Source organism: Buteo buteo, chromosome 20 (assembly GCF_964188355.1).
Source record: "Buteo buteo chromosome 20, bButBut1.hap1.1, whole genome shotgun sequence".
In the NCBI taxonomy this organism is placed as follows: Eukaryota; Metazoa; Chordata; class Aves; order Accipitriformes; family Accipitridae; genus Buteo; species Buteo buteo.
Window position 1 is genome coordinate 1,866,681 of NC_134190.1, and position 16,593 is coordinate 1,883,273.

General features: G+C 38.2%; 1 protein-coding gene across 11 annotated transcripts in view; it reads right to left on the bottom strand.

Annotated features, from left to right (window-relative positions):
• TNS3 (tensin 3) overlaps positions 1 to 16,593 on the bottom strand; it is a 241,833-nt gene that overhangs the window by 96,118 nt on the left and 129,122 nt on the right. For 10 of the 11 annotated variants that reach the window (XM_075052342.1, XM_075052341.1, XM_075052339.1 and 7 more), the window contains 7 exons: positions 14,882 to 14,965; positions 11,476 to 11,588; positions 10,286 to 10,346; positions 10,068 to 10,143; positions 6,159 to 6,288; positions 5,106 to 5,171; positions 2,276 to 2,380 (listed from right to left, as the gene is read on the bottom strand). In XM_075052342.1, the coding sequence (XP_074908443.1) occupies positions 2,276 to 2,380; positions 5,106 to 5,171; positions 6,159 to 6,288; positions 10,068 to 10,143; positions 10,286 to 10,346; positions 11,476 to 11,588; positions 14,882 to 14,965 (635 nt within the window). The remainder of the gene's footprint in view (positions 1 to 2,275; positions 2,381 to 5,105; positions 5,172 to 6,158; positions 6,289 to 10,067; positions 10,144 to 10,285; positions 10,347 to 11,475; positions 11,589 to 14,881; positions 14,966 to 16,593) is intronic. The other variant, XM_075052340.1, reaches the window with a different exon arrangement.

Sequence of the window (16,593 nt, forward strand, 5' to 3'; positions counted from 1 at the left end):
TAGGCTAGGAGTTTAACTTAACATGGAGTAGATCTGAAACAGGCACTCTTTATGAGACTTCCCCTCATCTTAAACATACCACCGCTGTTATGCAGACTTTCACACACACCACATCTTGTACCCTCATCTTTTCTGAGGTACAGAAAAGATTTTCTCTCTGCCTTCAGGATTGTAGCTAAAGGCTTCAGACTCCAAGGTTTTTGACTTTGCTTACTTTCTGGATGTGAAATCAGCATCTCCTCTTAGTGGTCTCTCACCTGTGGTGAAAACTAGGACTCACTACATCTTTTTAATGCAAAAGCATGATATTGAACCGCTGTAACAAACCATAAGAGAAGTCTGTCCTGGTGTTTATAAATCCTACGTAAAAGGAAGACCTAAAGCAAGCTACGTTTACCTCAAGCAGCAGACTAAGCTTAACTTTGTTTTGAGTGCAGATCTCTTTAAGAGAAAAATCTAGCTGTCCCCTGTGTATGTGCTTCAGCCTCTCCTGATCTTTTGCCCAGCCAATGCAGAGACAAATGCTCTGTCTGCAATTTGGTTGAGCATCATAGGGTAATACCCTGCCTCTTAAATGCTTGCTTAAGAAAGAGAGTATCTGGATACATCTCATGTTCTCATGGTATATTCTCTGGCTTCAACTCTAGTGATTTCTCTGCAGATTCACAATAAGCTCAATATCTATGCTAACACATCATATTTATGTTGTATCACAGGTAATTAAAAATATATCATGCACACAAATTACACACAAAAGCCTATTAAGTGGCACATATGACTTCTGAACATCAGGGAAACAAGCTAATTGTACTTGTGAATGGTCTGTGATCAAGTCTTCTACAAGACACGAGCAGCATACAGTTCTGTATCTTCCAACAGTGTGCTGCCTACACATTTATCTCTGCTTTCAATTTCCTGTATCTACAATGCAATGCATAAGGATGGGAAGGTCAAATCCATCTATCCAATCAGTCTTAGCAATTAAAAAATATTTGACATCAGTGCATTGCTTGCTGAGGGCTATGTATATACAAAGGAAGGGGAAAAGGATGGGGGGAAAAAAGGAAGCAAATGATATGGAAACATCCTGGGTAGAAATTGAGACATCTTCTTCAGCCAAGATTCAGTCTCTCTGATGTTACTCCTTCTAAAAGGCACTGCACGGTCTTATCCAACTATAAAGCCTCTGATGACTCCCTAAGGAGTGCTCTGCCTGCCCCATGTAATGATGCCAAATGACTGTTCTCTTCCCCCCTTACCTCCGCCCTATTTTCCCCTAGTTCTCTGCAGACTGAAGTCTGCTGTGGATCAGGAAATACTCCTGTACAAGAGTGATAGAGCGGAAAAAAAGTCACAGCTCCCAGTCAATGCTTCTGCCCCTAAACCCCTCACCAATGTAGTCATTAGATGGTCAATGATGAATTCAGATTACAAAAATCAATGTAAACTGAGCCTAGAGAGTGGCTAATTAAGCATTCTAGCTCTACCTCTCTCTAATTTCATAACAGGAAAGTTGTAAAAAAAAAAAAGAACTTTGGCATCCATTTAATAACTTCTCTCATGTTTTTACTTGCAGCATGTCAGGCTTGCATGTGCACTGAGGTGTGCAGACACCGGTGTGACATTCTGAGTCCCTACAGGAAAACTATATCCATTAAAAGCACAACATTCGCTCAAGCAAAGCATTGGGAAAGCATCCACACTGGAGTCAGAATCTGAAGGCAGCTACTGGAGGCTTTCAACTCCTGCATATATCAGCAGATGACAGAAGAAAAATCTAAGAAATAAAAGGGCAATTTGGAAACAGGTAAATCTATGAGGGGAAATATGCAATACGCACATCCTTTGCTGTTTGTTTATCCATAAATTTACAGTCTAGTGCATCTCCTGCAACACTCCAAATAACATAGTAAGCACTGAAGGCTACAAACTCACCACATCATTTTGTTGTTCTTAAAATTCTGTATTAGGATTCCAACTAGAAGCTTTAGAACAAAAAATTTTTTGAGCAAATTTACAAATAATAAAGTAACTCGTACCAACCAGTTGTGTCTCAGTCCAATTCAGTGCATTAACAAGAATCTCTCTTAAACAACTACTACAGCTTTCTTTCCATTAGAGCCACTAAAGCTAAATAGGGAAGGGCAGACAGCTACTTAACACATCAGTGAAGTGGCATTAGGTTCAAGCAAATAAGCTCTCCTTCCTCCCTTGCAAAGGCTCTGGCACAGTTGGGAAAGGTTTTGCCTCGGTCTCATGTGATCGAATTACTCACCTTCCCCATCAGGGCTCATATTTTCGTAGGAATCCCAGCGTATTAGTGGGTCTGAGGTATTGTAATCAACTATGACTCCATGGTCATTCTGAAGGTGTTCACATCCTAAAAAATAAACATCTGTTTGAGACCAAAAATTATCATAGCCACATTTGTAATGATATACAGGCACAGATGCATGTGGCCTTCTGACAGAAGTTTGCTCCCCAAGCTGCAATACCATATTCTGAAATGTGACAAGCAGCAATAGGGGAAGAAAGGTTATGTAAACCAGCTAAAAAAAGGTTAATTTATGTTTCATTACAAGCAGAGAATTTTATCTTGAGCTTCTTGATTATGATGTAGCTCTGATAACTTGCATCACCCCCTAAACACAACTAACACAGATGATCCACCCAGCCCTATAGTTAGGCACGATAAAACAAATAGCTTTTCAGAATGAAACCACAAGTATCTATAAAGAGACGGTAGTAAAGGAATGATAAAGACAGACACTGTTACAGATTATCATTCCGATACCAGAGCAACTTACCACTGAAGATGAATAGGGAGAGCTGAAAGCTGCCGCTCCGTGTCCCTCCCAGCTCCCCCAAGATGCCAACTACACCGTTTGCATCCCCTCTCCAGGCTCCTGGCAGACCCCGAGACTGGGCAGCTTGCCTTCAATGTGTTTGGCTGCACTTAAGTACGCTCTGCCAAACATACCTGGAATTTTCAGCAGTAACCCACGTTTTTGTGCCCTTAATGAGGCATAAGATAATATTCAGCTTTTAAATGTATACTGTGAGGAATTTAGGTGTGGCCCAGTGATTCAAAAGCAAAGCACAGGCATCAGGAACTCATGACCTTGGACTTGGCTTTGACACTGATACAAATCAAATCGGCTTTCTGCCTTTGCTCCTCTAGATCAGCGAACAAAGAAATCCTCAGTTATCAACTCTTCGGCTGTGTCTGCAGAAGCAAGTCCTACTGTAAATTGTTCTAAAGCAGCAGAGTGTTATGCACATGCTGTGACTTTCAAAACAGGGATAGTTAAAATTAGAAGGACAAGAATGCTATGGTCCTGTACCTTTTTAGGCAGACAGGAAAAAGCCATCTGTAGAGAGTTTCTGTGATGACATTTGTCACAAGGCAAATTTATGGAGTTTGTTACCTAAACATTTAGGTATCTCATCCTCCTGGCAAGTGTATCCTTTCTTAAAAACTGTATCACAGTCAGTTATTTTCTAGAATACTGTGTCCAGTTTCGAGCTACACAATAGGAGAAAGATATGAATAAAGCAAAGCAAGTTCAGGGGAGGGCGACCAGGGTGGTCAGGACTGAAGGACTTGCCCTGCGAGGAAAGGCTGAGGGACCAGGGCTTCTTCAGTCTGGGGATGAGATGGTCTTGGGGGGGAACCTGACAGCAGCCCCCCCAAGGCCATGGAGCAGACAGAGCCAGGTGGGAGCAAGGGGGAAGGACAACAAGCAACAGGCGTAAGTTGAATCTAGAGAAGGTTAGAGTCAATATAAGGAAAAAATAAATCCACTGTGAGGACAGTCAGACATTGGAACAGTCTGCCCACTGAGGTTGTGAAGTCTCCATCCTTGGAGGTTTTTGAGATCTGGCTGGACAAAGCTCCGGGCAATCTGGTCCGATCTCAGAGATGACCCTGCTTTCAGCAGGAGGATGGACTAGAGATACCCTGCAGTTATTCTATGATTCTATAACATTTTCAGATATGGAAAAGGCATTTTTCAGGAACTGTAAGTAAGTATTTCAAGGTGAACTCTTCTTCCTAGCCAATTAATCCCCTAGATAGCAATTGAATACAAATTTCCAGTTACTTAGAACCTTACTTTCTAACAACTTGGAGCCTGCTAAAAAACACACCTCTGATTTGCCATCTAAGGAAGGGAAAAAATTGAAAAAATTTTGACCCTTTTTGAGGCACGTCAGCTGGCCTCTCTTCATACATTTACTATCCAGAAATGTTTAGAACAAGCTAGACAAATTTATTTATAAAACTGTTTTTCTTATATGGCTTTCCAACAGGGCAAGTGAGATCTTCATGTTCAGCTGGACAGAATCCAACTTCTTACTGGCTGCTACTACAAGTTTCTAAGTGATCAAACTGGTGGAAAAAAAAAAAAGGAAAACATGCAATTCACAGGACACTGAATGGGAATATGTATGAGACAGTTAAGAATATTCGGTTTTCATTCAGTTTCAGGCAGAATCCATACTTTTCGGGACACTATAAAATGAGTAAGAACACATCCGTTAACAGAATTAAACTGCACTATTTCTTACTGCAGGTCGTAATTATCTATGATCTTAGACATATTACAGTAGAATTCTGGAGGCATACAGGATAAAACCTACAAGTCCACTTCAGAGCAGAAGCATTTTCAACAAAACTATAGCTATATCCCTTTACACTAAAACGAAGACAGTCCAGACTTCACCACTACAAACATAATCAGTTATGACAACATCTAAATAAGATTATGGGATAGGACACTGCTGTACCTGATGCCGGGCCAAGCTACCTATACTATGTATGTTTTACACTGATTCACAAATGTTTTCTACTAGTCATCAGCAACTGTTCTGGTATAGTTTTAAAACAAAATCTGATCGCTCCTGCTGATGTAAATGCAGAGCCTTCATTAAATTTTTCAAATTTAAACCAGGAACTCTATTACATATTTTAACAGTAAAGTTGAACTTCAGACTTCTACAAAAGTAGTGGAATAAAAGAAAGGAAAAAAGGAGTTTTTAAAAAGATACATATTTCAATGTGGTTTATTTTCAAACTTATCATATTTTTCCTGCCTTATACTCACCTTGAATTTTCTCTGGAGTTCCTGAAAACACTAATTCCACTTTGCCGTAATCAGGGAAACGGTCATCTGAAAAGAAAGAATAGTATTTCAACAAGCTATCTCCCAGGAAAGCAGTTCAAAGGCACTCAGAAATCAGGATTCTCTATAGCTATTAATACACGTACCCTCATCACTCTTCCATTCTCACTTGCAGTTTAGCAATTTGCTTCTAAAAGAGCCACATTCTTTGCCCCACACATTCTTCAGAAAAGCCCACATAAGCATCAGTTGGAGTTTTGTTTATTTCCAAGAACAGTCAAAAGCAGAAGAGATGTACAGTTCCCAAACCTCTCTCTAGATAGACATGGCTGCCTTTGGTTTTAGAGGAGAACACGCCCAGGAGCAAACTAAAATTGTTCCCTATATTGGCTAAACTGCAATACTTGACCACAAAACTTTAGTGTAGCCACATGTTGCAGGAAAATATGTTTGATTTTAGTTTGCTACTAACGTAGGGTGAGGGAGTTGCAATCCTGCATATAAATATAAAACTTAAGTAATAATACAAAGACTAGCACAACATGTTTTTAAATGTGTCTCAAAACTTTGCCTCCATTTTTGGATATTCTGAAGCATATTAAAAGATCCCCATACTCAAGCAGACTAGGTCACGAACACAGTATCGGACTTTGTGACTCTCTTCATCAGCCAAAAAAGGGATTGGCTTAGCTCATCTTATTTCCTGTAATGGTGACTAACAGAGTCACCATTTTAAACCAATGTCTGTTGTTTTTACAGATGTGAGAGGGGGTGATAAGGACTATGTAAGAGTACCTGAATTATTCTGACAGGTTAACTCACTTGAAGAGCTTTTTTTCTCGTTAGGGGTTTACCTGTGTTACATGCTATGAGTTAACTAACACAAAGCAGTCTCCCTTTCCCTAAAAATAGGGATGGAAAAAAACCCCCAAGAATCCTTTCGAAAACAGGTCCTGAAGATGATCATGACATGCGCAGGCACACACATGCACCCCTGCACACATACGCATCCAACCAACCGCAGAAGGCAAGTACCCTTGTTGGCATTGTCCAAATCCTCTTTGCCAAACACCAGGCCGTGTCCTTGAATAGCTCCAGTGTGAAACTGAAGGCGAAAAACCACATCACGAGTAGCTGACCGGTATTTTTTGTGATAACACTTCAGCTAGAAGAGAGAGAGAGAGAGAGAAGCATGTCAGGAAGTAATTTCTTACAAATCCGAACGAACATGTGTATATGCGTTAGTTGCTAAGTAAAGCAGCCACAGCGCAATTTACTGCAGACACCTCTGATGTTGTAACAAGCAGAGTATGCGTTATTCAATCCTTTAAAATTATACAGGCCCAAGGCAAGATACTTCTGGATGTGTAAAAATAATAATTACTATTTTCATCACTATCAGTCACCAATCAGTAGATTATGATTCAGAATCACAACATTTGTCAGTACAATGTTGGAATGCTGACTTGTATCCGTACTTCTTCACGGTACCCAATTAATGTAAAACTGACTTACAGCACACCCATTTCAAAATAACTGAAGAATATACAGAGTTTTTAGAAGCAAGCCTGCAAGCTGATTACATCTATTTTAGGACTTTTTAAAAACCTACTCTAGTGATGATAGGATCTCGTTTTATGTTACTGTGGGAAGTTGGTAGTATTTTTGACACCTTGTCTAGAACAACACAGAACTCTGTAAAAATAACACCTAGTATGAATTTCAGCAGCTAAAGGCGAACACAATACACCTACTCTCTAACACCACCTTCCCTTAGACTAGACCTATGGATATTTTGCCTACCAATTCTCTGAGTCAACTGTAATACAAAGTCACTCAGCATTCTTATAGGAATACATAAAAATTTTGGTAACCTTAGTCACAGGACTGAAAATTTTATATTATCCTGATGATATCAGGATTTTATGATAAAGCAGATGTTACTGAAATGCATTAAAAAAACCCAACAAAAATCACCTTTATAAAGGCAGACTGAGAAAAGCATTCTAGACAGAAAATACTGAGTAACTGAAGAGCAGTTATTCAAACTGAAGTAATACAAGAAAGATGTAGGGGTTTAAGAGGGATGCTTCTGAAAGTCAGGATTAAAACACAGTTAGGAAATTCTCCTCTCTACAGGATTTGAAAAATCTAACATAAGCTGTTGCTCTTTACGTTTCATTATAGAAACCCCACGATGTCTTAAATTCCAGAAGTTAATCAGCCCTGACAGCATACATGGCACATAGGACAACTTCTGAAATATTTCAGCCCATATACCAGAGATGGGTTTTTTCAGGTATTCTCTACGCAAACCACATATTCCTAACCCTTTATAAAGGCTGAGAGATTCTCTATGCCAGTAAGCATTATTTTATCTGAAAGTGAAGATTTGGGGCTGTTTCTGGTTTTTAAAAGAGAATCCCCTACAGCAAAGTGGTAATACCAGGTAAAATAATATTTGCTTCTCATTTTAAACAGTGCTTTACACCCACTAAAACTAACACAGTGTACAAAGCCCTAGTTATTGAAGGGATCTATTTCCTTTTAGTCCAATCACAACTACCAGCATCATTACGCTAGAACCACGGCCATAAGTCAGTGCCTTAAATTACCGAAATACAAGGTAGGGGGAACAGACTGCCTGATTCAAGAGTAAACGCTCATTCTCCACTATGCCCAAGCTCTATGTAAAGGCAAAACACCATCATAAAGGATGAAACCTGCAAGTTTGCCTGGAAGTGAAAAATGGACAGAAAGGGGATTAAGAGAGCCCCTGATGAGAGATATTAGAATTAACCTGCTCCAAAATGTATAACTGGCCTGAAAGTAACTGTGATAAGTCTTTTCCAGCTTCTTTTTGCTCACATAATATAATTAAATAGAATTAAGAGCCTCTTTAAGGTTATGTATGTTCGTCCACAATTTTGCTTTAAAAACATTAACTTCTTTAGCTGTTTAAACAATCACATTATTTTTACATGTGGATCATAGATGAGAGTTCCTGAAGATGCAGAAGACTAAATACCTGAACAATACATTTTATCCTCCAACTTGTCAAGAGTTCTGGCTTCACACAGCTGCTGGATTTACTCAGAATCTACTGAGTTTTGCATAACTGTGTTTATAAAAATGCTAAATCTGGGTCAGTTCAGGGAACTACGCAGTTCCTGCTTCTTTCTACTTTCTAATTCAACGTAACAGCCTTGAATAATTTTAACTCAGTATATCCTGAACAACTTATTTATATAGAATTCTAATTGTTCATGAAAATCTGGCCTCTTACAATCAGTAACAGTGTACGTCTATACCCAGGATACCAAAAAAATCTTTTAATGCTCAGTATACCTAATAAGCTTTCAATGAAGTCTGAGCTTAACTTTGAATTCAGACTACCTTCTGATGCCATATTCAGGAATTAATGCAACCACTGTAATATACTGGGAAATACCTATGTGCATTTACAGATGTCAGTGCAGCTTTCCAACAGCTGTGGCAGTGCCGCATCACCACATACTACTCACATTGCATTAACAAATTCTCTAAACCAAAGACAAGCAAGTGTATTTTTTTTTTTTTTAAACCCATGCACTTCAAGTGGTTAAATCTTTTGGTGTTGGAGGCGGAACACCCTATAGATTTTTCTTTTTCCTGAAACCACTGATACTTTTGCTTAGAAAAAGTAAAAAAAACTTCAAAACTAACGTGAAGTCTTTTTTAGGAAATACTATCATGCTGAATAAGATGCTGCCTTGCTCAGAAGAATTACCTCCAATAATAGCATGGGATTAATGAAGTTGATCTCTTTTAAAATGATGCAAGCATTACTGAAAGGCTATGTGCTCATTTTTCATGTTAAACACACATTTCAGAGATACTGAATTTGTCTCAGACCAATTTCTTTTGTGATCTATTCCAATTCCTTAGGCACCAACAGTCCTCTGATGAGTAACAAATCTTCCAGAATTTGAAACTGTCCCAAACCTCCAGAGTATACCAACTTGTAACAGTATATTTAAAATTTTTTTCTCCATTTTTCAGTGAAAAAAGAAAGAACAATATACTAAGCTGAATGGGGAGGGGAAGTAGGAAAGTGAGAAGGAAGAAGGATAATAAAAGAGATTATATAAAAAAAAAAAGGAAAAAATCTGATACCAAGGACCACTTACATGGAGGTCCAACATTTCTCAAAGTAGTACATAAAATAAAAAAAAACATTCTGAAGCCTACTAGCAATAGACCAGGAATACTTTCTGACAGTACTTCCCCCCACCATTCATTCCACGTGTTCTTCTGGCCTCTTAGTTTAACAAATTGAAAGGCAACTACCTTTCTTTACTTTCTCTGTGCATAACTGTGTATGACAAGCAAGAGAGAAAGCAGAGAGATTTATAATGATAGTTCTGCAATTCAATCATAGTTACACTTTGCACACAGGGAATTACACACGGTATATTAACCTGTATAGATTGCTTTCTAAATACTGCATGTGCTTGTAGAATCAGAAAGCTTTTATTTGGTATCACACCTTTTTGAGTCCCAAAACAATTCCGAATTAGTTAGGTATTTTCTTTACAGCATAGAGTTTTACGATTGTGCACGTTGCCTGCCAAGTTACAGGACAAGGGTATTTTAATGCCTAGTTACAAATACTCCCCAAAGCAATTTTTATAAAGAAAATAGCAACACAGGCCTTACTGTACTTGGTGATGCTATGAAATGGGAATGCTGAGAGCAATTGTTTCGGCTCCTAAAAACCTTCTAGTTTGAGTTTTATAGGAATTTTGATTCCTATAAAACTCAAGGTTGATGACTAAATAAACTTAATAACCTATTTTGTAGTATGTCTGCAAGCATTTTTTTTTTTACAAGAACGCAAAACAGGTCAGAGACTGTAAACCAAATGGCACAGTACTAGATTTTCATTCCATACAATTAACTTACCATAATATCTCCCTTCAAAAGCTGGGCAGGGTCTATAGCAATGCAGATCCGGCTTTGATTTTCTGGCCCTATGCTACTTAACAGGAGAGAAAAGAAAAATAAAATTTACGGTTGAAAGAAACAAAAAAACAAAAAAAAGGAAAAGATGACTATGTAATTCTGCAATTATGAGAATTAAAATCTGGATTCAAATGTAAAGGAAACTGCTTACGACTTACTATATTCCGGATGTATAAACTGGTTGCATAGCCTGGTATAACTTCAGAAAAGGCCGGCAAGCTGAAAAGTCAAGAGAAAAGACTGTTTCGTAATTATTTTCCTTTATCTAAATATTACAACTAGGAAGTTTCACACACATCCAGACTGAGCGAAGTGGCACACAAGTGGCATAATGTTGACTGTCAAAATATCCGTCAAAGCAAAACTGGCTTTGACAGATTCATTTCCCCCCCAAAAAGTGTTTGATTATATTTTATGAAAATTAACTTTTTCTTGATCTTCAGACTAGTTCTGAATTGGGGAGGAAGGAATTTTAAAGGATTCCGGTAAGGAAAGAAAGAGGGAACACTGCTCCTTATAAAATTGTCTGTCTGCCTGCCTGCCCACTTTTTCTGCAGGAAAACAAAATTATTAACGGGAAAAAAGAGAATGGCCAAAACAAAACAAAACAAACCACCAAACCCCAAAACAAAATAAAAAGAATTTTCAAACTTAAACAAAATATTTGATCTACAGTTTTCTTTCAAAACTAGTGAATCCCTTAAATTTCTTTCTACAACAAACTATACCTTGTTTTTATCGAAGTAGTTGTTTTAGAGATAAAACCAGATTAAACAACAATGAGAATGCAGCATTGCAAATTCATGCTGATGACATTTCAAAAGACAGGTGCTATTTAACTCTCAGATGATAAAAGTACAGTTACGCTCCTTTATTATACTCTAGTACAACATGTTGGTTTAGCATTTTAATTTTAAAGCCACTTATTATGGCAGGCCACCTTAGAAGCACACCATATCCAAATGGCTTTTCTAGAGAAAATCCAATCTCAAAACAGAAAAGAGATTGTATTTCTGATTATGTTTATTTCCTAAGCAAGGAGGAAATTACTCTGAAACCTGACCAGGTTCTCAGCTCTTTTCCAGGGACTGGGATCACAACTGTTCAGAAACTAGGCAGACATGAATAGCATCAACTCTTCATTTAACAAAGGACAAGAATTTTATTTCACCTGCTGTAATTTTTACTCTTAGGATTCTCTTCTTCTGGTTCATGTTTTTCTGGAACATTTGGACTGCTATCAAGGAGCATCAACTCTACTTTGAGATTCATGCAGGCTTTATAGAAAGCTCCAAAATGAAACAAGACTTTGAGCCTACACTTGGATAGGAAAAGTTAGGTACCTTACCTCCCCCAGCATCGAAGCTTGGGATGCCATGAAGGATAACATAGTGCAGGAAAAGAGGGGTTGCATTCATTTTCACGGATCCAGATAGAAGGCCACTTAAGAATTGCACGTATCTAAAAATACAAAGTTTATCTGAATTAGATAAAATCAGTAATGCAACTATATCAGGGAAATACATTCTTTACACGTTAATATTTCTAGGCCATGGGCACTGAATAATATTGTGACATTACACATGACTCCGAAAGAATAATCTTCACAAAACAGCATGAAAAGACACTTTAATTTACCACTTTATTAAATACATGGCTGTGACGTGGCTATTGTTGATGTCTTCCTTTTAGTTATTTACGTCACTGCTCTAAGTAAGAAAGAAACTAGCAGAGACAGTGAAGTCAATCATTTTGGTATATATTTCTAGTTCCAACTGAAGGTCTCAGTTGGCTTTCACAGCAGCATGACATGGGTTGCACTCCATCTACAGTGAAGCGCACTTCATTAAAACAAGAGCAAGAAGTGCCCTTGGTCAGAAATCTTAGCATTAAGGCCAATGCAGGCAAATAACATCTTCATAAAGAGAAGTGATCCCATTCAGTACCAAACAGAGGAAAACTAACAAAGCAACATGAAAATCGTTGTATTTCTGCTATTTTGGTCACAAGCTCATGAGTAAGTACATGCAAGTGAACATCACTGCAGTGTGTGTTAAAGAAATTCTTCCTATCTTCTTAAAAAACCAAGGGAAATCGGTCTCCTTTAATTTCTCTACTGGCTTCGAGTCCCTTTTTCTTCCATGCCCATGACACGACCTTCATTTAACTTCACTCTCAGGAATGTACAGGAAAAAGAATATCACCTCTTTTTCCCCCTTTACACACAGATCAAATTAACTGATCCCTTACTGCAGGCTGCCAGTAACACCACAACTGAAGACATCCTGCCCAACAACAACAGCTTTACTACCCCAGAATGGGGGCTGTGGTGGTTTAAAATAGGTTTCATTTTATAGACAGCTAGCAAAGCTCACTTTATTTTGAAATGTTAAGAAAAACAACTTTGCTTTTTGGTTTCCTCCTTCAGTCTTTCTGAAAATATCTGGTACATCAAAAGCGCAAATTTACAAATTGTCACACATACATGACAAAAAATATTTTGTCAGTGACCTCTCAGTCTGAACATTTCCTCTCAACCACTACCCGTTTTTTAGTATTCCAAAAATTTGACTGAATTTTTGAACACCTTTCTCAAGGCAGTGCATTTAAGAGGCTTATAGGCAGTTGGCTTATTTTTGAAAAGCATGTTCAAAGATTTATCCCGAAGGTTTATGAGAAATTTCTAAATATGAAGGGTCTGTATCTGCACTTCTTATTCAGGCAAACCTTCAACTGCTTATCTGAGAGTAAGTATCCCTTTTAAGTACTGTCAGAATGGATTCAGAATAAGAGATCTGGTCCGTGGTTGCTTTTCTTGCCACTGTTACAGCATGCAACCAGCAGTGGGGAAAAGTTAAGTGATTATTTTCAGGACTGACACACTTAATGGCCACAATATATTTTTTTCTGGACAAAACCTAGTGGGGAAAAAGTTTCAAAATACAAATAATGGGTATATTTTCAAATTTTATAATTTTGATATTCACCTAAATTATACCCGTTTATACATCAACTGGATTTTAACAAGGACATCGGTAATTAATTATCCAAGAATGATTTCAGAGAAAAAGCACATTAAAAAGGTGATTCAGGCCACTAACTGACCAAAACGGGATCAAAAAAGGAATATAAAATTGTCCACAAATATTACAGAGTTGGTTTTCCTTTCTCTGCAATAGGATTAGTACCCACTGCCAGGCCAGGCAAAGGTAGGAAAGGAGAGGTTGAGGAGGAGAACGGTTCTGGCGGATGGTTTGGAGAACCTCCTCTGTTCTCATGACAAGTGACCCGCTCCAAAGTACCCGTGCACGCCTGCCCCTGGAAGACCGTAAGGGCAGCTCAAGTTCAGTACTACTGAGCAAAGGTGCTAATTCCATCAGTCAGGAGGTGAACTGAGTCTCTTCAAGACTTCCCCCCCAGCCCCAGAAGAATTAAGCAAGTGTCCTTGAAGAGGGTAGGAAAGCTAGATACCACCATTTACACCTCTTTCATCTCTAGCTTTAGGGCTCGCATACAAGTTAGTAGCTACTGAAGCTTTCTGTCAACACGGTTGTAAAAACTGCCCTGATGCACAACTCTGAGGCTGCTGTGAGGGCGTCTGGTTCTCATGGAAATAAGCCTGCTGCATAAGGCTCCTTGACAGGAAGATTAACAACATCTATTTCCTTTTGCTCCTATGGTTCACATTTTTCTACCTCGTAGGCACCACTCTCAAATCCTTATTATTAAAATGCAATACACATACATGCAAACATAAAAATGAAGGGAAAAAAAGAGACCAGTAAACTTGTAGTTATGAAAAGTTTAGTTCAAGTCTAAGGGAATGCCGTGTTACTATTTTTCAAATGGAAAAAGAGCTGTGCAGATCACCAAATGGGTTCAAGAAGCAACAGAAAATTTTTTCTTATTTAGAGATAACAGAACCAAATGCCTTATGCTGGTTGTTACTACTTATTTTTCTAGTTTAATCACTAGCAAAGCCTTATCCTTTAAACAACTTCTAAAAAACCTACTGTATACATGCTGATTAAGACCAAAAATGAACAGTAATTACTAAATCAAATCCAGTTGATACTTTATGTTTCTAAAAGAAGATTCACCTATATCACAATTACCTGTCTGATGGATATCAATCTCTTTTGGTACTGAATCCTTCATTACGTCTGTCAAAATGAGGTAAATAGCAAACCCCAGAACTATTCACTTTCCAAACTGCTTGCTTTGAGTCCTAACTCAACCTCATTCATGCAGACAGACTGAAAAGGTAAGACATCCAGATAGACAGAATGAATAATGCATACTTGCAAAATGCAAACATTTACGAGCATGGACATGGGGCAGATGCATAATCTAGAGATCCTCCAAACAAGTGTTAATAAGATCTTTATTGCACACTAATCAACACACATTCCATACACATCATTTAAGCCACAGAAAAATGAGTTTATTATTATCTTGGAGCAATCAAGAAATAGATTGTGACATCTCTTTTTGTTAACAAACAATGCAGTAAGAACACACGTAGATAACAGCGAGGTACAAAAGGTCTTATCTGTTTTGGGCTATGTGCAGGAACTGAAGGAGAGATCTCATCAATCAAGGAATATCAAGATAAGATAAAGTGCTGACAGTTCAGGCATCACTGGAGGATCTTGTGGAAATAGCCTTCACATAGCAGGGGAGGGAGTAAGGGATGGGGGCAGAAGATAATGATAATATTCCTTATTGGTATGAATTAGAAACAAATTAAATACCTTCTTTGGGATGGCTGCATTAAAGCTGAAACTTTATCATCAAAGAATTTCTTCATAGCAAATCTGTCTAGAGCCTGATCAGCACTGTCAAAACAGAGACACAGATAACATGTTATTCCAGTTCAGGATTATCTTGGAAATTCAGCGCGTTACTGCTCGAAATATGCCAAAATATTTGGAAGGAAAAAGAAGGAAAGGAAGGAAAAAGAAAAGAAAGCAGCACCTAACTCGCAACTCTGGCATTTACAGGTCAGACAAGAATATTTTTTCCACTGACACCTTCTCATTCCACACCTTAAGGCAGTTTCCTTCTTGAGGCAAAGCACCTACTCCCTTATTCAATTAACTGGATTGCATATTTCCAACGTGAATATGTTAAAGTCGTAATGCAATAAACTTTAGCAATGCCAAGCAGCTCAGGCTGCAAAAGAAAGATACTTGCCGTAATTTCCTAAGAGTGCCACTGGGGAGTTCTCTCTGCGAAATACAAATTTATTCTGTTTTTAAAAAAGAAGCAGTAACATTATGGAGATGAAAACCACTGCCTAGCTCTGACTGTAGTACAATACAGGAGGTGCAAACGATGCCAGCCTAGAGGATCATTTAAGCAGTCAAAAATTCATTCAGTCTTTGTTTCCTGTGCCCTGAGCCACCAAGGGAGAGAATGTTTAAAATAAAAGCGTCAATCTTTGAAAAAGAAATGTTTTGCATCAGACAACTACAAACTCTTCAAATGCACAATTAAGGAGCAACATTCAGAAAAATACATTTTCTTCTGTTCTCTACCCAGACTGGCTCTGATGTGGGTCTTCTGCATCTGTGCGGAGGAAGGCAAGAGGGTACAGAAAAAAGAAACAGAAGTGCCAAAAATCAGTAAGAATGCTGCTTATCGCATATGCCAAGTAACATGCCATGCTGATTCTGTTGTATCTAGACCAGACAAAACCAATGTGTCTCTCAACAGGTATAGTTGACAGTGTTAATTAAAATCAGGACATAAAAAAAAGCAGAAGTTTCAAAATAATTAGACTCTGGAATATCAAACTTTAAATTCCACATCTAGTTCAACCTAAATGAGTTCTGAGGAAAAAAACCTGTGCAAAATATACATATGCATATCACGCTAAAAATGGAATTATACCTTTTCCAAAAATTAATCAGAAGTTACCGATTGTCTTGACAGGGTGCTGGATCGGGCTGTGAAGTTATGCCTTTTCTTCATGGATGTCAAAGATTACATAGTGTGTGCTTAGAATATGCTTGACCTAAAAACCCTCTTCTTTACCCAACCCATCGTACATCTTCATACATCTTCACCCACACTACCACCCAGAATTTAGGCAACCCACTCATAACTGGCCAGAGACTGCTAGTACTTCACCTGTTAAAACAGAGTTTACCAACTATTACAAAGAGCTCTGTTTGCCCTCATTAAATATGACGGCACATTATTCCTTCCGAAATGAGAAAATCAGATATTTATAAACGTATAACCAAAAGGGGTTTGCATCATAAGGCTTTTTCACTAAGCCTAGATTTTTTGGCATTTGCATGCTGAGAATTAGTAACTTTATTTAGTGTGAACATCCTCAAAGTCTTCTGAGTGCCATTTCTGACACAGCAGCTGGCACCCTCAACAGCAGCACCTGCAGTAATTTCTGCTTCTGTGAGGTTGCCCTGTAGCATTTTGAAGAGTCTTGATAATGCTAGGG